At 47.4% G+C, this 21,968-nt stretch overlaps 1 protein-coding gene across 1 annotated transcript; it reads right to left on the reverse strand.

Annotated features, from left to right (window-relative positions):
• Positions 1-345: 345 nt before the first annotated feature.
• ABI3 (ABI family member 3) lies at positions 346-21,965 on the reverse strand. Its single transcript, XM_056863837.1, has 8 exons — positions 21,843-21,965; positions 18,528-18,695; positions 14,865-15,041; positions 9,978-10,063; positions 8,172-8,258; positions 3,335-3,525; positions 2,625-2,744; positions 346-509 (listed from the first exon to the last, which is right to left on the reverse strand). The coding sequence occupies exons 1-8, from the start codon at positions 21,957-21,959 to the stop codon at positions 346-348; spliced, it is 1,110 nt and encodes a 369-aa protein (XP_056719815.1). The 5' UTR covers positions 21,960-21,965.
• Between the last annotated feature and the right edge of the window lie 3 nt (positions 21,966-21,968).

The following is a 21,968-nucleotide window of genomic DNA, read 5'->3' on the forward strand; positions in this document are numbered from 1 at the left end:
TGCTCTTCAATGCACTTTAGGGACGTTTAATTGTTATGAATGGCTAGGGAGAACGGGATTGTCGCTCAATAACTGCTTGAATACAGTGCAGGTGGGGTGCCCAAATAACTACTACAGCACAAGTCTTTCTGTTGCAATAAACAGAGCGGTGCCTGACCTACCCTTCACCCCCTGCCCTGCTTTATTATCGGGATGGTGGACAAATCTGGCTTAGGAGAGCAGCCTCTGCCCAGCCAAGATGTCTCCTGCCTGCTGACTTCAATGTCACGGCAAGTCATCTGAATTAAATGTGCCTTTTAGGGAACCGTTATCCATAGAGCTCGACAGCGGAAGCTCCTGCCTCCATCAGTGCAGAGGCTCGACGTAGTTCCCTGGGAACAAGCCCTGGGCGTCGCTGCTCACTCCCTCGCACCAGCCATCAGAGTACCTCCGGCTCACGTAAAGAATGTCCCCTTCTTCAAACGACAGTTCGTTCTCCTTCTGCCGCCTGTAAGGGTAGAGGGTCACCACTGTGGCCGAAGGACAGAGCAGGGAGAGGGAGAGTCAGTGGAAGGGGAGAAGCAATAAGAAGCAGCCTTTTAAGATACGATAACAAATGTGCAGTCTTGGGTAGGAGTGGGCATTCGGCTTTGCTGAACCCCCAAAAATGGCTCCCTAAACAGAAGCCCAAAAAAGCAGAATCCAGAATTTTTTTTAAAAAAAATTGACTTTTTCTAGCTTTTCAGGATTTCCCGTAGCTTCCACTGAAGCTTATGGGAAATCTTTGGGGGGCTCTTGGGGAGCTGTTCTTTTTTAAGACGGGGACACCAAATTTGCAGCATAGCTGCTGGTGATTCTCCTTAGAAGGACCTCTGTGTTTGATAAAGCTTAAGAACATAAGAAAGGCCCCACTGGATCAGACTGAGGCCCATCAAGTCCAGCAGTCTGTTCACACAGTGGCCAACCAGGTGCCTCCAGGAAGCCACAAACAAGACGACTGCAGCGGCACCATCCTGCCCATGTTCCATAGCACCCAATACAACAGGCATGCTCCTCTGATACTAGAGAGAATAGGTATGCAGCATGACTAGTATCCATTTTAACTAATAGCCATGAATACCCCTTTCCTCCATGAATAATATGTCCACTCCCCTCTTAAAGCCTTCCAACTTGGCAGCCATCACCACATCCTGGGGCAGAGAGTTCCACAATTTAACTATGCGTTGTGTGAAAAAATACTTCCTTTTATCTGTTTTGAATCTGTCACCCTCCAGCTTCAACAGATGACCCCGCGTTCTAGTATTACGGGAGAGGGAGAAAAACCTCTCCCTGTCCACTCTCTCCAAACCATGCATAATTTTATAGACCTCTATCATGTCTCCCCTTAGCCGCCTTCTTTCCAAACTAAACAGCCCTAAGTGTCTTAACCACTCCCCATAGGACAGTTGCTCTAGTCCCCTAATCATTTTGGTTTCTCTTTTCTGAACCTTCTCAAGCTCTGTAATATCCTTTTTTAGGTGTGGTGACCAATTTTATTGGTTCCCATTTTTCCTCCATTTGGGGGCCAATAAAATCGGACCCCTGACCTACTCTTTACCATACTCAGTGGTTCTTGTAAGGAGAGTTACCAGCAGCTGTGCTGCAAAAATGGTGCCTCCACCTTTAAAAAAAGCCCCCACCCCCAGAACCCCGCAAAGATTCACCATAGGGTATAATGGAGCCCAAAAAAATTGGCTATACAAAAAAACCCAAAAAAACCCCATACTGGTATGGGGATTTGAGTTTTTTGGAAATTCTGAAAATTGTTGGATCCACAATGGATGAATCTGAAAAAATACCTTTTTTTTGGGGGGGTGCACACCCCCAGTTGTGGGGGGATTGTCCTTTGGTGAGTGTCCATGCAGGTTCATATTTCACCTGTGGAACTCACTGGCCATAGAATTTGGGGGAGGGGTGGCATAAAAGAACAGAGGTGGCATAAGTGGGGCTCCATCAAATGTGGCAGAGGCAGAAGGACAGTCAATCAGATTTGTTGGGATGAAGAGGGCACACTCTCACACGGAGGTCCTGATCTTTTCAATAGAAGAAGAGAAGAAAAAGAGTCGGTTTTTATATGCCGACTTTCTCTACCACTTAAGGGAGACTCAAACCGGCTTACAATCACCTTTCCCTTCCCCTCCCCACAACAGACACCCTGTGAGGTAGGTGAGGCAGAGAGAGCGTGGCTTGCATAAGGTCACCCAGCTGGCTTCGTGTGGAGGAGTGGGGAAACCAATCCAGTTCACCAGATTAGTGTCGGCCACTCATGCGGAGAAGCGGGGAATCAAACCGGGTTCTCCAGATCAGACTCCACCGCTCCAAACCACCGCTTTTAACCACTGCACCACGCTGGCTCCCTGACAGAACCTGTGCAGGAGAACTTTTGCATGGATTGTTCCCTGCATGACTGCAAACACCTCTCAGTGATTAGGGCTGGCCAGCACCCTGTGAGGGCCTGCTGCTGTTCCTGCTGCTGAACCATACAGGCTTGCAGTGGCGCTGAGTTCCAACATCTCTCAATTATTATTACCCCTGGGGGTCATCCATGTGGCCATTGTTAGTAGGCAGAAAGAGCTGGACGCCCCGGCAGTTCTTTAGTAAGGTACCTTTTTCCAGATAGGTATCAGGGGCCCATGGCAATCTTTCCAGGGGAGGCGGAGGAGGCAGTGTTTCGAGATCAGTAATGTCCAGAGGTGGTGGCGGAGGGGATGCTGGGAAATCCAGATCTGCAAAGACATCAGCAATAGGGTTGCCAACCTCCAGGTAGTAGCGGGAGATCTCCTGCTATTACAACTGATCTCCAGCCGATAGAGATCAGCTCACCTGGAGAAAATAGCTGCTTTGGCCATTGGAATCTATGACATTGACGTCCCTCCCCTCCCCAAACCCCGCCCTCCTCAGGCTCCCCCCAAAAAACCTCCCACCAGTGGTGAAGAAGGACCTGGCAACCCTAATCAGGAAGCACTGGGTTGTTTCACATACGGAAGAAAATCAAATGTGCCTGACTATGCTTTTCTGTTGCAAGCCGTAGAAGAGAGACAGAGTTACGCAGGGAACCGGAGCTCCTAACCAGTCATCAGCCACTGTATGCCCTTCTCAGCTTCCTACCGACTTCTGAAATTTCACCAGGTTATCAGGTCATTGCTGCAATGATGAGAGATAGAAACATGCTCCTTTTTTTAACTTGAAGAATTAACCGTGTTCCCAGGATGTTGAATTCTAAAGCCAATACCAATTCCTATAGTTATAGGGTGTGCTCTGAGTTCCCACTTGCCTGAGTTGATTTTGAATTCTATTTATTTAAAAAGGGCCTTACCGGCTGCAGAGAGATTCGGTGGAGGCAAATCATCCATTGCAAGCGGTGGTGGCGGCGGCAGCAATATATCTGCTTGAAGAGGAAAGTCATCTTGCATTGGAGGAGGAAACGGGGACAGCAAAGCAGGGGGTGGAGGAGGCGGTTCAGTGGGTGCCTTCAAAGTGATGCTGCCCATCGCTCTGGTAGAACTGCTGCGACTATCAAAACAAGGATCAGGATCAGGGGAATGGCCGATATCCTGCCACTCCACTAAGCAAAGTTTGATGCCTTCCTCTGACTTCAGTGGCTCATAGGGTTGCCAGCTCTGGGTTGGGAAATACCTGGAGATTTTGGGGGTGGAAACTGAGAAGAATGGGATTTGGGGAGGTGGGGGGACTTCAATGCCATAGAGTCCAATTGCCAAAGAGGCCATTTTATCCAGGTAAACTGATCTCTATCGGCTGGAGATCAGTTGTAATAGAAGGAGATCTCCAGCTAGTACCTGTAGGTTGGCAATCCTAGCTCAGGGGAATGGTCTATATCTTACCACTCCACTAAGCCTTCCTCTGACTTTAGTGGCTCAACACCCAACATATAGTATAGGGGTCCCTAACCTAGTGCCCATGGGTGCCATGGAGCCTGCTGACACCTTTTCTGGTGCCCACCAAGTGTTTTTATAAAGTGGATGGGGCCAGGTAGGGCTTTTGCCCAGCAAGGCTTCTGATTGACTATTGGAGATTTGAGATTGGCTGCTAGGGTTGCCAGCTCTGGGTTGGGAAATACCTGGATATTTTGGGGGTGGAGCATGAGGAGGGCAGGGTTTGGGGAAGCTAGGGACTTCAGTGAAGTATAATGCCATAGAGACAATCTTCCAAAGTAGACATTTTCTCCAAGGGAACTGATCTCTGTAGTCTGGAGATCAATTGTAATAGCGGGCGATTTCCGCTACCACCTGGAGGATGGCAACCCTATTGGCTGTGCAATTTTTTTTAAGGTTGCTGTGGCAGCAGCTGCCACCACAGCACATAGATCTGCACCGTGTTACTGAAGTTAAGCTATGGCAATCGTTTTGTGGCTGGCTCTGCCTCCTGCATAGGGTTGCCAACCTCCAGGTACTAGCTGGAGAGCTCCTGCTATTACAACTGATCTCCAGCCGATAGAGAGCAGTTCACCTGGAGAAAATGGCAGCTTTGGCCCTTGGACTCTATGGCATTGAAGTCCCTCCTCTCCCCAAACCCCACCCTCCTCAGGCTCTGCCCCAAAAACCTCCCGCCAGTGGCCAAGAGGGACCCGGCAACCCTACTCACGCAGCAGCAATGTTGTGGCAAGCATTTTGTTGCTGCACTCACCCTGTTGTTTCAGAATCCCAAATGTGCCCGCAGGTGCAAAAAGGTTGGAGACCCCAGATATAGTAGATTGGTCGTGGCATGGCCTACAAGAGCCACCTTCTAAGGGCTTGAACCAAAGCTAGCATATCTTTTCAAGAAGACCTGAGCTGTTACTAGCCTCTACCCACCCCAGTCCCTGGAAGCTGAGCAAGTTGTACGCACTGAGAGGAAACGGGAAGGGGAACGCTGAAATGTTTGTGTAGTTCAGGGGTCTAGACAAAGCTGGCAGCATACAAAATAAGCAGTGCAAAAATCTATTCAAAAAGCCTAGTACAAATGCCACTGACACACAATCAATATACTAAATACAAATGACACTATAACACTAGCACACAATAAATATACGATTACAGGCCTCTGCTATGCTAGAGGGGAAATTTAAGAAGGTACCCTGGGAAGAGAGATTCTGCCCCTGTAAATCAGGGGACTTGGAAACTATTGAGCATGCCCTCCTGAATTGTAATTTTTACACATTACCCCGTTCTAAATTTATTGAGCCCCTCTTATTGAGAATGGGACCTGACAGGGCAGGAGAAAAGATTGAGATGCTCCTTCAAGGGGATAATCCTTCAGTCACTCTACAGGTTACGAAAATTTTGCACGGCAGCGATGAAAATTCGTCGCCATAGAACAGTCTCTTAGCCCAATTGGCAGGTGTATCTCAGCTGTTATTTCTCTTTTTAAGTGTAATAGGACTGTAATTCTTTGTTTGTAAGAATATATTAGCCCTGACCTGGATGGCCCAGGCTAGCCTGATCTCGTCAGATCTCAGAAGCTAAGCAGGGTCAGCCCTGGTTAGTATTTGGATGGGAGACCACCAAGGAAGACCAGGGTTGCTGTGCAGAGGAAGGCACTGGCAAACCACCTCTATTAGTCTCTTGCCATGAAAACCCCAAAAGGGGTCACCATAAGTCAGCTGTGACTTGAAGGCACTTTAAACACACACACACACACACACAAGAATATATTAGTCCATGTTTCTTGTTTTATCTGGCTAAGGGCCGTAAATAATCAATCTATATGATTACAGCAATTGTTTAGCAAGTTATATTTCTTCATATATCCATGAGGCAAACAAAGTTCATAGCGATGTTCGTCGCTACGAACTTCGTTTGCCTCATTGGATATATGAAGAAATATAACTTGCTAAACAACTGCTGTAATAATATACCGGTGTTGTGTGTTAGTGTTATAGCAGCATTTGTATTTAGTATATTGATTGTGTGTCAGTGTTGTAGTGGCATTTGTATTAGGCTTTTTGAATAGATTTTTGCACTGCTTCTTTTGTATGCTGCCAGCTTTGTTTAGATATCTATACAGCATAGAGTATTCTTGAGTTTGGTTGTAGTTCAGGGGTCCCCAACCTTTTTGAGCCATTTAGACTAGTAGCCATGAATGGCCCTCTCCTCCATGAACATGTCCCCTCTTAAAGCCTTCCAAGTTGGCAGCCATCAAAGCCTCCTCCCCTTTTTCACCAGCCAAATGTCTGGTTGGATCCAACCCATTACGTTCACATTGGGGAGTTCAGGAAGGTAACACGTTGGATTCAAGTTTGCCATTTCCGTCTCTGACGCAGAGGACAGCCACACGATCAGCCAGAGCGGGGGGCTGACGGCAAGACTCTTGAGCACAGAATGTCCATGGGCTCCTTCCTTCCTTATTTAAAATATTTATATCCCGTCTTATTTCCTCAGACTCAAGGCAGATAACAGCACAAGGACAATACGGAAGGACGGACAATATTAACAGCCCATTAACGGAATAAAAAGAACACATGTTAAAAAAACACGCCAATTAGAAACACACAGCCCCATCTGCCAAAACAGTTCACCCTCCCTCAATTCCTTGTGAAACAGAACTGTCTCACAGGCCTTCCCAAAGGCAAGACTTTCTGCACAAGCTCTGGTAAATCAGTAGGGTTGCCAGATCCTTCTTCGCCACCGGCGGGAGGTTTTGGGGGCGGAGCCTGAGGAGGGCGGGGTTTGGGGAGGGGAGGGACTTCAATGCCATAGAGTCCATTAGCCAAAGCTGCCATTTTCTCCAGGAGAACTGAACTCTATCAGCTGGAGATCAGTTGGAATAGCAGGAAATCTCCAGCTAGTACCTGGAGGTTGGCAACCCTGTAAACCAAAGGACTGGGCCCGCCACAGATAAAGCCCATGGCCTGGATGTTGTAGTCAGGCAATCCTAAGAGAGTGCCACAATGAGAAAGCTGTCTGAAGCACATAGCTGGTGCACAGGAGTATACTGGAAGACAGAGTTCACTGCACTTCCCTGCTGCCCTCCCTTGTGATGATGTTGGAGTAATCCAAGTGTGGACTTCTCATGTTCTTTTTAGCCTCATTGATGCCAGTGGCTCTCACAGTAACATTGGCAAGGGCAATGGGAGAAATCAGAGGAATACAATCCTCTTGTGCTCGTTTTCTTCCCCTGCCTCCAGGCAGTTCTCCATTGGGAAATAGGGGATCGACCCAACATCTCCAGCTGAGAGGTGGAACAGCCTTGGCAAGTGTCCAGGCAACCATCCTGGAGCTTTAGATACCACATCTAGAGCCTGGCATATATCCTACTACTCCGTTTAGCAAGAAGACTTTCTTGATGATACTCAGATTTGTATGTCTCTTATCATTCCCCATTGTACCGGGGAGGTGAATCCTTTCATTAGGCTGGGGGAAGTTCCTCCAACCTAAGGAGTTATCCTCCAGCACTGTGGCTGTTCCACTGAGGGGAAAAAGGTCCCCTGTGCAAGCACCAGGTCATTCCTGACCCATGGGGTGATGTCACATCCCAACGTTTACTAGGCAGACTTTGTTTATGGGGTGGTTTGCCAGGGCCTTCCCCAGTCATCTTCCCTTTACCCCCAGCAAGCTGGGTACTCATTTTACCGACCTCAGAAGGATGGAAGGCTGAGTCAACCTTGAGCCGGCTACCTGAAACTGACTCCTGTCGGGATCGAACTCAGGTCATAAGCAGAGCTTGGACTGCAGAGCTTACCACTCTGTGCCACTGAGGGAACGGGCACATAAATCAGAGGAAGATTCCGTAGACTGGAGAAATTTTCTCCACCCTGACATAGGATACGTGTCCCCACCTACACGATGGGAAAGACTGTGACGTCCATGTCTGGTTATCTATTGTCCAGGAGAAGTGAGGGGGGGGGGGCTGAATAGCTCTTTGCACTGTTGCAAGGAGTATTTTATTATTTCTGTTGTGATATGGGCTCTCCCCCATCTAGCACAATTACAAGTTTATAGATATGCGGGCTTTCCACTTCTTATTTATAGCAAAAAACCAGTTGGCAATGTTGATTCTGTCTCAAGCATACTCCAAAATTTCCTTGGCCCAAAGCCAGACTACTTCAATTAAGAGCAATCAGTTCTGCAAAGATAAGCACTGAGGAATTTCCCTTCAAATCCACTGTTCCTCCCACAATCCCATGCTCTGTGACATTGACGTCCAAGATACGGTACCTCAGCGATGACTCTGCTGAAGCTGATGGTAGTTTGGCATCTGGGATGATAGGAGTCTGTACTGGCTCCAGGGTCCGGTGGCTTGTTCTAAATCAAAAAACATGGATTATAGCCCTGATTTGTGGACAAAGTTAAATTTTTCTTTTGGTAACTGTTCTCAGTTTCATCTGGAGTGGGAATATCGGTAGTCTTATAAATACAGTTAGGGTCCCTTAAATCTCTCTTTTTTTAAAATGTCATAAGAACATAAGAAAAGCCCTGCTGGATCAGACCAAGGTCCATCAAGTCCAGCAGTCTGTTCACACAGCGGCCAACCAGGTGCCTCTAGGAAGCCCCCAAACAAGACTGCGGCAGCACCATCCTGCCTGTGTTCCTAGGCACCTAAAATAATAGGCATGCTCCTCTGATCCTGGAGATAATAGGTATGCATCATGACTAGTATCCCTTTACTCCAATTTTTTAATATATTCAAACTATTTTTATTTCACTTCCATAAAGCATAGTAATAATCCAGGTTTACAAATTCTGTTTACAGTTTGATTGAACGGTTTCTAATCCCAGTCAAATCCAAAGTTCTAACAAAAGGTTTTAAAGCCACAAATGTCCCCTGTTCCAGCAAAAATAAACAGGAGTTGGGAGAAAAATCTCCTAATTTCTGTTTCTTCCTCTAGTCAAGCAGCTCTTGTACATATATTCCGGTCCCATCTTATTATCCAACCTTTTGGCAACATACTCTGAATATTACCTGTCATCTTAATAGATACAATTTATCACTAGAGCCTATAGGGACATTGCTTTCTTATCGAGAAGAATGTATCTTGGCTTCATATAGCAAAGTAATTGTTAATTTATCAATTGCAGCATCACTCTGTATTGCTTGCTTATGGAAATCACGAGATGCACCTCTAGGGTTGCCAGCCTCCAGGTGGTGGCTGGAGATCTCCTGCTAATTCAACTGATCTCCAGCCGATATAGATCAGTTCACCTGGAGAAAATGGCCGCTTTGGCAATTAGACTCCATGTCATTGAAGCCTCTCCCCTCCCCAAAATCTCCAAGTATTTCCCAACCCAGAGCTGGCAACCCTATGCACCTCCTATAAATAACCAGATTTTGAAAATTTGGAAAATCTATGTCTATATTAATTTACCATTCGTATAGATTAAAGTACCCTCAGATAAGTCTTATCAAGAAATGGCCAGTGTTTACAAGGACGTGGAATGATGAAGTTAAAGGTGGGGTCGGGGGCATCAAGTTGCAGCCAACATATGGCACGTCCATAGGGCTTTCAAGGCAAGAGACAACTAGAAGTGGTTACCACTGCAACAAACACACTTTGTTTTTAGATGATATATAAAGGTTGGATCCAGCCAGTTTTTCACTCGACCTCAGCCACTCCGCCTCCTTATCACATCCGCTGCCTCACATGGCTTTTGGCCATGCACGTTCCTTGATTCCCAGCTTAGATTTTCTGGGTGGTCGAAAAGGATTTCCTCGTTCCTTTCTCACCAGCAGAAAAGAGTGTTGGATCCAATCCTATATCTGTTTCAGTGGCCACCTCCTTAGAAGAGGCATCCCCTCCTGGGTAAGAGGAGTGCCCCTTCTAAGGCAAAAAAATTAAATCAGGCAACGTTTTAGAAAAACTGACTTTTTTTAAGTTGATCAAAATCTTTGCCGTTGATTATGCTAGCTGATTAATCAAATGCCTACTGCAGCTCCAATTTGAAAAGGGTTTTATTTCCCTTCCCTCTTGTGCGACGAACAATGTGGCACAATTTTTTGGTCCCAGCTAGATGATGCAACCTCACCTGAGGCTCCCAGGAGACTGCCCTGCAGATGTTTTAGTTCCTCTCCTGGCTAGAGTCCCCGTTCGGGCCAGCTGTGTGCTTTCATCCTAAGGGAGGAATGAGAGGGGAAAGATTAAAGGTGTGCCTGGGTGGAAGAAAAATCTACCACCAATGGTTTCCCAAAGAAGGCATTTATCATTCTGCTTTTTAAAGGTTGTTTGGATAAGGGGAAAAAATCTGGGTTTTTTTAGAATGCTACAGAGGTGCGCCTTTAGTAAAAGTGGCTTGTGTCTTTAGCTCAGCCGGACATTTGGCTCTGCTTGGCTGAAGCTGCTTGCCAACAAAGGCAAGCTGAAGTCCTGCGAGGCCCCCCGCTGTGGTCATGGTCTTTGCGGAGGTGAGAACCCGGCTGTGAAAGCAAGCACTGGCGTGGGAACAGAGAACTGACACAGAGGTTCCTCTCTGCTCGAAACGCCTCTGCCTCGTCAGCTGCAGACACTTGTGGTCTAGATCGGCCGAGATGGCTGGCCACAGCCGACAGCCCAGTTCTCCTTTTCTCATCGAGGTGGCTTGCTAAGCCAGGAGGAAGACAGAACGGCTTGTATCTCTAGTTGACGATTCCCTTGCAAGGGCTTTGCGCCTGCTGCGTGGCACATGTGGCATTTGATGGCTCCAGTGACGAGAAAAAGAAACATTAGGGATCTGTTGGCTCTTGCTGCAGCAAAAAGTGATGTTGGGCCTAGGGTTGCCAACTTCCAGGTACTATCCGGAGATCTCCTGCTATTACAACTGATCTCTTTAGAACTCCTTTTATTGGATTCAATGGCTAACTTATCTGCAGGCATGGCTAGCAATTAAAATTAGGCAGAGTTTTGTTAAGAACATACAATAGCCAGCGAAATAGAGAACGAATACTGTTTGACTACACATACTGTTTGACTGCACATTATTTATTTATTTATTTATTTATCTTCCTCGTTTTAGTCTCTGTAATTTTAGGTTATTATAATGCACTCTAATTTTACTCATATTTAGTATTCTTTCAGATATTAATTAGCTATGCACTTTGATAATCTTGCCATTTTTAACCATTTTAACTATTTTAACTACTTAATCGTTTTAATAGCAAATCTATTTGTATCTGTTTTTATCCTCTACATTTTAACCAAGTAAATTTCTTTTATTTGATGGTCTATGACTGCAAATAAACTATTGATTGATACAACTGATCTCCAGCCGCTAGAGATCAGTTCACCTAGAGAAAATGGCAGCTTTGGCCATTGGACTCTATGGCATTGAAGTCCCTCCCCTCCCCAAACCCCGCCCTCCTCAGACTCTGCCCCAAAAACCTCCCGCTTGTGGCGACGAGGGACCCTGGCAACCCTAGCTGGGCCAGCTGGGTGCAAAGGTGCCAACTCCTACCCTGACACCTCTCCTGTTTCCGGAGGGCCCAATCCAGCGTGAGCACATCCCGTTCCTGTAGACCTTTGCAAAGGAACATCCTGCTAGAGACCTGTGGGGTTCCGCAAGATTCCATCTTATCCCCCATGCGGTTTAATATCTATGTGAAACTGCTGAGAGAAGTCATGAGGAAGTCTGAGCTGTGGTGTCTCCAATATGCGGATTATACCCTGCTCTACCTGTCTCCTAATTCCAAGGATGCTCTTGATTTTCTGAACCAGTGATTTGGAGTCAGTGATGTGCTGGATGAGGGTGAACAAGCTGAAACTTAATCCTGATAAGACAGAGGTTCTCTGGGTTAGTAGAAAGGCAGACCGGGGATTCGAGATCGCTCCTGCCTTGGATGGGGTTACATGTGTGTAAAGTGCCATCAACTCGCAGCCAAGTTAGGGCAACCTAGTAGGGTTTTCAAGGCAAGAGACGAAGAGAGGTGGCTTGCCATTGCCTTCCTCTGCATAGCGACCCTGGTATTCCTTGGTGGTCTCCCATCCAAGTACTAACCACGACCGACCCTGCTTAGCTTTGAGATCTGATGAGATCAGGCTAACCTGGTCAGGGCGGATGGGGTTACACCCCCCTTGAAAAGCCCAGGGCATTGCTTGGGAGTTCTACTCAACACAGCAGTGGCTCTTCAAGGTTTGAGGCCAGGGATCGAACCTGGGACTTTCCATATGCAAAGCGGAGGCTCTACCACTGAGCCATGGCAGGGAAGAGGCGCAGCGGCGCCTCTTCCTAAGCCAGGGGTGGGGAACGTCAGGCCCGGGGGCCGTATCAGGCCCGCAAAACCATTTGGTCTGGCCCTTCATCGGTCCTGGAAGATCTCTAGCTCAGAAGGATGCTGCCCTGCCTGAATCTCTTGGGCCCAGCTGGGGACAACAGAGCTCAAAAGCGAGTCGCTCTATGTGGCAGACACTCGGAGTCATCTCTGGTCGTGCCTTTTGGCTAAATGTTTGACAAAATATAGCAGGCTAATTTTTAAGTTGATAATTTTGTGTGGCCCGCGAATGATGTTATAAATATCCAAATGGCCCTTGGCAGAAAAAAGGTTCCCCACCCCTGTCCTAAGCCAATTCGTGCACGCAGCGGGAACAAAAAAAGCTGTTTCGCAGCTTTTTTGTTTTCAACGGGGCCAAAAGCCCCATTGAAAACAGTGAGGCTGCGCCTGCTAAATAGCAGGCATAGCACCGCTGTTACCGCCGCCGGTATAACCGTCCGGACCGGGATAGGAGGCCGCCTAATAGGCAGCTTTCCCCCCCAGCCCGCCCTTGGAAAAAAACCCTGCTCCAGCGCGGCCTCTCTACGCCATTGCTGGTGCCACAGAGAGGTCACGCCAGCGGAGAGGAGAGGCGCGGTCCCATGGTGCTCGCCCGCCTGCGGGACTGGCCTCACTACCAGCGTAAGTACGTGTAATCGCTCTATTAAAAGTACTGCTGGCGGTGAGGTCACGCCTCCTCCTAAGAGGTTTCGGCCCAATTCTGAGGAATGGGCTGTTAGAATTCTACAAAGCACTACTAGAGTTTGAAATGTGCAGCAGGTTGCTGGTTCTCTTTAGGCTAGAGGGTCTTCTAACTTAAATAGCGTGGGAAAGGAAGCTCTACTTTTGTCATCCCCAAGGCAGGGCAGAAGCAGATGTCAGATTGCAATGAACTACATTGTGGCTGGGTGGGAAGTGAATGTCCCCAAGGCATTCACCACCACAAACTGATTCATTTTGGGCTGGATACCTCCACTGAACATGAGAAATCTATTCTGGACTCAAAATTAAGTCCAAAATCTGTACATTTTACAAGAAGTTGCAGAAGGATTTGACCAGAAATGAAATCAGGACAAAGAAGAAGGTTTGCGTTCTGAATGGTAGATTCTGCTGCCATGTTATCGAGTAGTTCTGTGTTGGGAAATACCTCACATGAACACATGAAGCTGCCTTCTACTGAACCAGACCCTCGGTCCATCAAAGTCAGTATTGTCTACTCCGGCTGGCAGCGGCTCTCCAGGGTCTCAGGCAGGGGTCTTTCACATCACCTACTTGTCTGGTCCCTTTAACTGGAGATGCCGGGGATTGAACCTGGGACCTTCTGCATGCCAAGCAGATGCTCTGCCACTGAGCCACCGTCCCTCCCTCGAGATTTTGGCGGGTGGAGCCTGAGGAGGGCAGGGTTTGGGGAGGAAAGAGACTTCAGTGGGCTTTAATGCCATACAGTCCACCTTCTAAAATGGCCATTTTATCCAGGGGAACTGATCGCTGTCACCTGGAGATCAATTGTAATCCCAGGAGATCTCCAGCCACCACCCGGAGAGTGGCAACCCTATTATAAGAGACCAGGAGTCAGTGAGAGAAACAGGAGAAGCTCTTCACTTCCAAGCTTCTACAGACATGTTGATGCTAGAAATCCTTCCCACGTCTGTAGTTTCTCTTCCTTCAATAGCCACTGCCCACATTTTTTTCTTTGAAAGTTTTCTTTGCCATTTTAAAAATGTTATTAATTCCCCTTTAGGAAGCCAAGCACAAGTCCAATGCACTCTGGTGGCCTTTGTGTTTTCTCTGAACCACTGACGGTGTAACTACTGATCGTTCTCTGTTCTTGTTAGTTTTTCGTTGTTGTTTTTTTTGCAGAAGAAAAGAATAGCTCTGTGTTCACCAACAGGCTCAACTTTTCCACAGAGGAAGTGATAGGAGACTCGCTGTCTATTGCCGAGTTTCTGTTTCTGAATAACTCATCAAATCTCCTGGGCAGCCCATACCACCTTCTCATGTGAAGCAAACCACATTTCTCGACTACGGAAAGTGCTGCAAGCGTCAGGAAAATCAGGTTTATTTAAGAACGACAGCAAGGCTGTTCAGGACTTCCAGTGCTCATTCTAGTGGAGATCTGAGATCCCAAGCCTCCGCCTACCTAGGAACATCAGAAGTTCCTCAGGAGTTTTTCTGGCTATGTGACATGTCTGGTAAACGACTAGGGCTACTAGGTCCCCTCTCTCCTCTGCTGGGAGGTTTTTTGGGCGGAGCTGGGGCAGGGATTGTGTATGACCTGCTGCCCGTGGCATGATTACATCCCTTCTGGTTTTCACCCAGAAGAGCTGCATCGCGATGGGTCACTTTACCAGGGGGTTTGAGTGGTAAGGCGACAAGTTTAGTAATTTTATCTTCGGATAAAATCTTTAGTAATTTTATCTTGATCTAGAACCCACTGATTTGTCTTTTTTTTTGGCAGTCCACGGTATCCATAACACTCTCTTCCAACACTCCATTTCAAAGGAATCTACTTTCTTCCTGTCAGCTTCTAGGTCCCTTGAAGTCAACAGGCTTACGAAGGTGTAACTCTGCTGAAAACTGTAAGGATAACGTTTGTACAGCCGTACTAGATCTGGTGAGCTCTCCTGCAACTACTTTGCTGGCCTATTTCATCTCAGAGGAGGGGAGTGGGATGCATCCATTCTTGCTCTTACCTTTATCCCGTGTCCCACATCATCCAAACTGCTAAAATTCAGTGGCTTCCTGTAATACGCCTCCAGGGGCTGAAGCTGATTCGGATAGATGATTTTCTGGCAGTGTGGAAATTTCTTGCAAACAGCCAGCATCCCGATCTGTTGGCGGGCCACCTTCTCCTTGTGCATTTCTACCACCTATGGAAAAGAGACCTTCAAAAGAGGGAGGGCCTTATTTGGGGGCTGCGGTAGGGACTGCTAGGGGGCTGGTTCCACTGGAAAACCCCTTCTGAAACTCAATAGCTCCTTTGAATGCTAACTGGCAGGGCTTGCTCTACCTTTCGGCAAACGGAGGCCAGCAATTCCTTACTTCCTTATCTTTTTACCAAAACAGGAAATGCCATATAGGCTGGCAGCCTTGGGCACTCATATGCATCAGGTTGTTCCTTGGTAAGACCATGTTGGGAACTAAACTGAATTCTGGGTAATATCGTCCAAAAGGGATGTAGACTCATACACGGAACTCATATCCATAAGTGGTGGTAGTGGTGGAAAGTGCCATCAAATCACAGCTGACTTATGGCGACCCTGTAGGGTTTTCAAGGCAAGAGACGTTCAGAGGCGGTTTGCCATTGCCTGCTTCGGCATGGGCTGAGAGAGTTCTGAGAGAACTGTGACTGGCCCAAGGTCACCCAGCAGGCTTCATGTGGAGGAGTGGGGAATCGAACCTGCTTCTCCAGATTAGAGTCCGCCACTCTTAACCACGCTGGCTCCTTATCCACAAGAACCAGATGGTGTTAGCATGTATATAGTAGAGCTGAGGCTGAGTCAACAGGGGAGGGGCTGTGGCTCAGTGTTAGAGAAGCTGCTTGGCATGCAGAAGGTCCCAGGGTCAAACCCCGGCATCTCCAGTTAAAGGAACTAGGCAGGTAGGTGATGTGAAAGACCCCTGCCTGAGACCCCGGAGAGCTGCTGCCGGTCAGAGTAGACACTTACTTTGATGGGCCGAGGGTCTGATTCAGTATAAGGCAGCTTAATGTGTTCATGTGTTCAACATCTACCCCTTCACCACAATTGCAGAATCTCACCATTGACCATCCATAAGTACCAGTAGTCCATGGTGTGATTCTGCGTTTGCAGTGAAGAGGTAGATGTTGACTCAGCCTCAGCTTTACTATATACATGCTAACTCATCTATTGAGGCAAAAACAAAAACTTCTCCCCTCCTCCCCGCCACACACACAGAGACCATCTGGGGAACAGCACAACACCAGAAGTACTAATGACCAATGGCATTACTTGGCACATGCTCAAGGGACTCAGTGTTCCAGCTTTACTGTAGACACAGGAGAAAAAAGAACTAGCAAATGTGCAATTTTAGCAAGGCATGTTGTGGGGTTCAGTGTCAGGGTGTTCAAATTAGTTACAAAGGTAAACCTTTGTATGCCTTGTGACTGCCCTGCCCCCATTCCTCAGCCATAGGAAAAAAAGAGCTAAAATTAGGTGTTAGAAGCATTTGGAGAGACCTGAACTGGTGAACAGCAGAGGTGATTAATCCATTCCACTGAAGTTTCCTGATCCACTATTGTGTTTTTTTAAAAATAGGGTATTATTCTCAGGGAAACAGGAAAAGCAATCAGGCACATCTCTCCAGTAACAGGAAGGAGGCTCTGATGTCCAAGAACATGGTGTGAGCCTACCAAAATTCCACTTAGGAGGGAGGGGAGATGGAGGAGAAATCCTTTGGACTGACTCACAGAGTCCGAGGGCGTTCCTGCTTGGGGCCTTTAGCAATAAACCAGAAGCACAAAGAAGGAGAAAGCCCCTGAAAAGCAAGACAACACAGAAGAATCCTGCAGGTGTTTTGTTCCTCTAATGGTCCATCAACGGCCTTTTATGCACAGGTTGTTTCCATCGCAATCACCCCCTGACTACTTCAGGGCTTAATTTTCATTATGCACATCGTTCCTGACCTTTAGAAGTCACTTCACTGCATTTCCCCCACATTTTCTGTATGCTGTTTCTGTTTCTGGCAGCATCCAGAAAACACGGGAGAAAGCGAAGTGACTTCTAAAGAAGAAGAAGAAGAGTTGGTTTTTATATGTCGACTTTCTCTACCACTTAAGGGAGAATCAAACTGGCTTACAGTCACCTTCCCCTCCCCTCCCCACAACAGATACCCTGTGAGGTAGGTGGGGCTGAGAGACTGTGACTAGCCCAAGGTCACCCAGTTGGCTTCATGTGGAGGAGTGGGGAAAGAAATCCAGTTCACCGGATTAGCCTCCGCTGCTCATGTGGAGGAGTGGGGAATCAAACCCGGTTCTCCAGATCAGACTCCACCGCTCCAAACCACCGCTCTTAACCACGACACCACGCTCTCAGGAAAGACATGCGTGATGAAAATGAAGCCCCGAAGTAGTCGGGGGGTGATCGGCACAGAAAGCCAGTAAATAAAAGGCCAGCATCAGGGGGCTCCATGGTAAGCCTGTAGAAACTTTTGGAATTTTGAGTATGGGGAGTGGGCAGCACCTCAGAATGGCTGCCCTGGGGTTCTTGGGGCAATCACAATACACAGAGAGCTTGCAAACCAAGCATCCTCCTATCATGGAAGCAATGGGTGCTGAATGGGTGCAACCTGTGGACACAAAGGTGTGCTTCTGCAGCACCTCCAATTCCAATGAGGTGGAGGGAAGTCAGAACTGGTTATTTGGTGCAAGTCTTGTCCCTCCATCCCAGGCATGCATTCAGTTAACTCCTGACTTGAATTTAATTCCTGCTGCAGTCACTTTGAAAGAATCAGGAAGGGCTTGAGAGGGAGAATCAAAGGCGATGCTTTAGACGGAGGCGGAATGTTAGTCTGTCTGTTCCACTCAGGTCTGCCTGCTCTATCAGTAGCTCTCCAAGATGTCGCCACTGACGTAACATTTTAAAAATATATATCTTCTCCTCGTCCCCCAGGCAGCAGGATTCAACCTGTTACACATCACACAATAGCAGAGTAGCATGGAATTTTCCAAATGCTGCTAAGGTATCTAATAGTAAAATGATAATAGGGCATGGATCTGCCTAAGGTAAAGCCCTAACCCATATACCTCATACACAAACATCTCTTCTACACATAAGAACATAAGAAAAGCCATGCTGGATCAGACCAAGGCCCATCAAGTCCCGCAGTCTGTTCACACAGTGGCCAACCAGGGGCCTCTAGGAATCCCACAAACAAGACAACAGCAGCAGCACCATCCTGCCTGTGTTCCACAGCACCTTAGATAATAGGCATGCTCCTCTGATCCTGGAAAGAACAGGTATGCATCATGACTAGTATTCATTTTGACTAATAGCCATGGATAGCCCTCTCCTTCATGAACATGTCCACTCTCTTTCCAAGTTGGTAGCCATCACCACATCCTGGGGCAGGGAGTTCCACAACTGAACTATGCATTGCAAGAAGAAACACTTCCTTTTGTCTGTTTTGAATCTTTCACCCTCCAGCTTCAGCAGATGACCCTGCATTCTAGTATTATGAGAGAGGGAGGAAAGCTTCTCCCTGTCCCCTCTCTCCATACCATGCATAATTTTATAGACATCTATCATGTCTCCCCTTAACCGCCTTATTTCTAAACTAAATAGCCCTAAGCATTTGACACCTTTCTTGCAGGCCACTCAAATGGTTTTCTTGCTCACCTGTGTGACAGAGCAGATGTCGGCCTCCACCTGCCGCACTTCAGTCGCCTGCAAGTCCAGTATTCTGAGGATGTCGTTGGCCAGGGTGCTGATCTGGTAGGCCACGCTGGCTAAAGATTGAGTTGTGAAGGCCATGGTTTCCTCGAAGGCTTTCCGCTTGTCTTGTGCCTAAAGGGTTTTTTTCCTTGGTATTATTAAAAGTGTGAGAACCACGTGACGTATCGGAACAGCAACAGGTGACACAGAGCAGAGGTGTGCATTTGGATATTCCTGATGTGAAATGGTGCCTGGAATTCCGTTTAGTTTTGGGTATTCCCCGTAAAAAACTAAACGGGAAGTTTCAGACGCTGTTTTGGATCAGAACTATCCAAATGAACACCCCTAATACAGAGATGTTTTCAGTGGCTACCCCTCAAGTATGACATGCAGCTTCTTTCCCATCCTTACCTAGGGGAGCAGACCTTTATCTGGTACAGACCTGTCCTTCATTTACACTGTGGCCTCAAGAAGCCAGATGATACTTTGTGCAGACATCATTAGGGAATGTGTAGTCCTCATAGGGAATACTTGACTGGGGTGCATCTCACTGTTAATTCTTGAGCCACTCCCTGCAAGATATCCCACATGCAAAGTGTAGGGCTTACAGTGATTGATTAGGATCTAGGAGACTTGGGTTTGGTTTCCCACTCTGCTGTGGAAGCTTGCAGGGTGGCCTTGGGCTCTTTCTCTCTAAGCCTAACCTATCTCACAGTGAGGATAAAATGGAAGAGAGAGAATAATTTTAAGCCACACTGGATCCTCATGGAGGAGGAGGAGGATTTTATATGCCAACTTTCTCTACCACTTAAGGAAGAATCAAACCAGATTACAATCACCTTCCCTTCCCCTCCCCACAACAGACACCCTGTGAGGTAGGTGAGGCTGAGAGAGCTCCAAGAGAGCTGTGAGTAGCCCGAGGTCACCCAGCTGGCTTCATGTGGAGGAGTGGGGAATCAAACCCAGTTCTCCAGATTAGAGTCCACCACTCCAGACCACTGCTCTTAACCACTACACCACGCTGGTGTAGTATTTCAGTGTCTGAAATAAAAGGGAGATGAATGCTTGCATGCACGTTGAAATGTCAGTGATCCAAGCCCACCCACACACTCATCTGTCCTTAACTGTGACAACATTCCCATTGCAAAATGTGAACTGATGCTTTAGTTTGATGATGTTTCTTTCTTTAGTATGTAAAGCTAATCTTGTGGAAAGATCCAACCTACTGGGGAGAGGCTAGTCCCTCTGGCCAACTTTGGACCCTGGGCATTGTTCCAACTAGCAACTAAACACTGGCAAGGAATAAAGTCTATTCCTTGTAGCAGTTTGGCCAATGCACATGAACTGACCAGTCACTCTATCGGGAGAATCATAGAATCATAGAGTTGGAAGAGACCACCAGGGCCATCAAGTCCAACCCCCTGTACAATGCAGGAAATTCACAACTACCTCCCCCCTCCACACCCCTAGTGACCAGAAGATGGCCAAGATGCCTTCCCTCTCATCATCTGCCTAAGGTAACAGAATCAGCATTGCTGACAGAGAAGAGCAAGAGTCTAGTAGCACCTTAAAGACTAACAAAATTTCTGGCAGGGTATGAGCTTTTGTGTATCACAGCTCACTTCTTCAGAACTCTGTTGGAAGAAATCATCTGATTATACTGTGAAGATTTTTCTGCCCTCTTCCCCAAAGCATGTGTCTCGGCGCACTGGCCTGAATCATCTGGTGCTATCTGCTCAGCCAGTAACTTTTTACAGTTGCACCTGTTTTCTGGGGGAAGTGGAATCTTGTGGCACCCAAAAGACCAACACATTTCTTAAAGGCAAGCTTAAGCATGAAGGGAAACTCCAGTCAGCAGAAATATACACACAGCAGGGAGGGGGGGTGAGATTGTGACAAGTCAAGTGAGACGCTGGGAAATGCCAGAGGTATTGTTTGTGACGCTTCTTTGTGAAATTCAGACGCCCCCGAGTAAGTGACACAGAGGGAAGGGGCAGGCAGAGCTGGGTTAGGTGCTCTATAGGAAACGTCTGATTCCACAATAATCAGTCCAGAAAGGTAGTTGTATTTTTTGCCGCAAAAATGAACAGGTGTGTTGTGGCACCTTAAGTAAAAACTAGCAACATTTTATCCCAGCGTAAATGCCTGTGGACTACAGCCTGCTTCTTCCAAAGTCTCTGAAGAAGTGGGATGCACTCTAAGAAAACTTAAACCTGAAGGAAACTTCTTAGTCTTCAAAGCTCCGTGAGACTTCTGTGATCCCATGCTGAAGGGTACATAACCTTTCCGAGTGGATCCATGCAAATCGAGTGTGTGTTTTGGAATTCTTTGCGCTGTCACTTCTGGAGCACAGCCTTAGTTTGTATAAGGCACAAACAAGTGAATTTTCCAATGGCCAGCTCCCTGTCTGAAGAGAGGATGAACCTTAGTATGTAGGTAAAGTGCCGTAAAGTCAAAGCTGACTTATGGCGACCCCAGCAAGGGTTTTTCAAGGCAAGTAATTAATCAGAGGCGGTTCGCCAATGCCTTCCTCTGCAGGGTCTTCCTTAGTGGTCTCCCTTCCAAGCACTGACCCTGCTTAGCTTCCAAGATCCAACATGATCGGGCTATATCATGCCGCCTTCCCTCCTACGCACCTTAGAGCCCCCTGGAAACTCTGCCAAAAAATTTGGCACCACTCTTGCCATTGTGGCAAAAGCATGATTTGCCCTCATTTGGGCAGAATGGCAGCATACAAATTTGAGAGAGAGAGAGAGAGAGAGAGAGAGAGAGAGAGAGAGAGAGAGAGAGAGAGAGAGAGAGAGAGAAGAAAGAAAGAAAGAAAGAAAGAAAGAAAGAAAGAAAGAAAGAAAGAAAGAAAGAAAGAAAGAAAGAAAGAAAGAAAGAAAGAAAGAAAGAGGGAGGGAGGGAGGGAGGGAGGGAGGGAGGGAGGGGTAGAGTGTCAGACTATGATTTGGGAGGCCCGGGTTCAAATCCCCACCACTCTGCCATGGAAACTGGGTGGGTGACCACGGGCAAGTCCTTCTCTCCCAGCCGAACCTACCTCACAGCATGGTTGTTTTGTGAGGATAAGATGGAGGAGGAGAGAATGATGTTGTAAACCACTTTGGATCCTCACCAGGGAGAAAAGCAGGGTATAAATATCTAACAAATCATGAGGCTGGCTTTTTGCTCAGCTTCTAGCATCTGGGTCACCCACTGAACTGCTCTGTCCTAGGAAGCTGCCTAGCGTGTCTGTGCCGGTAGAGCCGGCCCCGATCCCCTTGTGCCGCAACTCACCCCCTCGTAGTTGCTCTCACAGTAATCCGCCACCTGGAGCAGGTTCTTGTAGTTGTCCTGCAGTACCTCCCTCGCATTGGGGATGGTGCTCTCCGTCAGTTTCTGGAACTCAGACATGTCTCCGCT

This window comes from Euleptes europaea, chromosome 18, assembly GCF_029931775.1.
Source record: "Euleptes europaea isolate rEulEur1 chromosome 18, rEulEur1.hap1, whole genome shotgun sequence".
NCBI lineage: Eukaryota > Metazoa > Chordata > Lepidosauria > Squamata > Sphaerodactylidae > Euleptes > Euleptes europaea.

Excerpts from the sequence above, each read along its gene's own strand:
- ABI3 (XM_056863837.1), bottom strand. The coding sequence starts at position 21,959 with ATGTCTGAGTTCCAGAAACTGACGGAGAGCACCATCCCCAATGCGAGG. Across the intron at positions 18,696-21,842 it reads GTGAGAGCAACTACGAGGGG|GCACAAGACAAGCGGAAAGC; the intron begins GTGAGTTGCGGC and ends AAAACCCTTTAG. Across the intron at positions 8,259-9,977 it reads CAGTCTCCTGGGAGCCTCAG|AACAAGCCACCGGACCCTGG; the intron begins GTGAGGTTGCAT and ends TTTTTGATTTAG.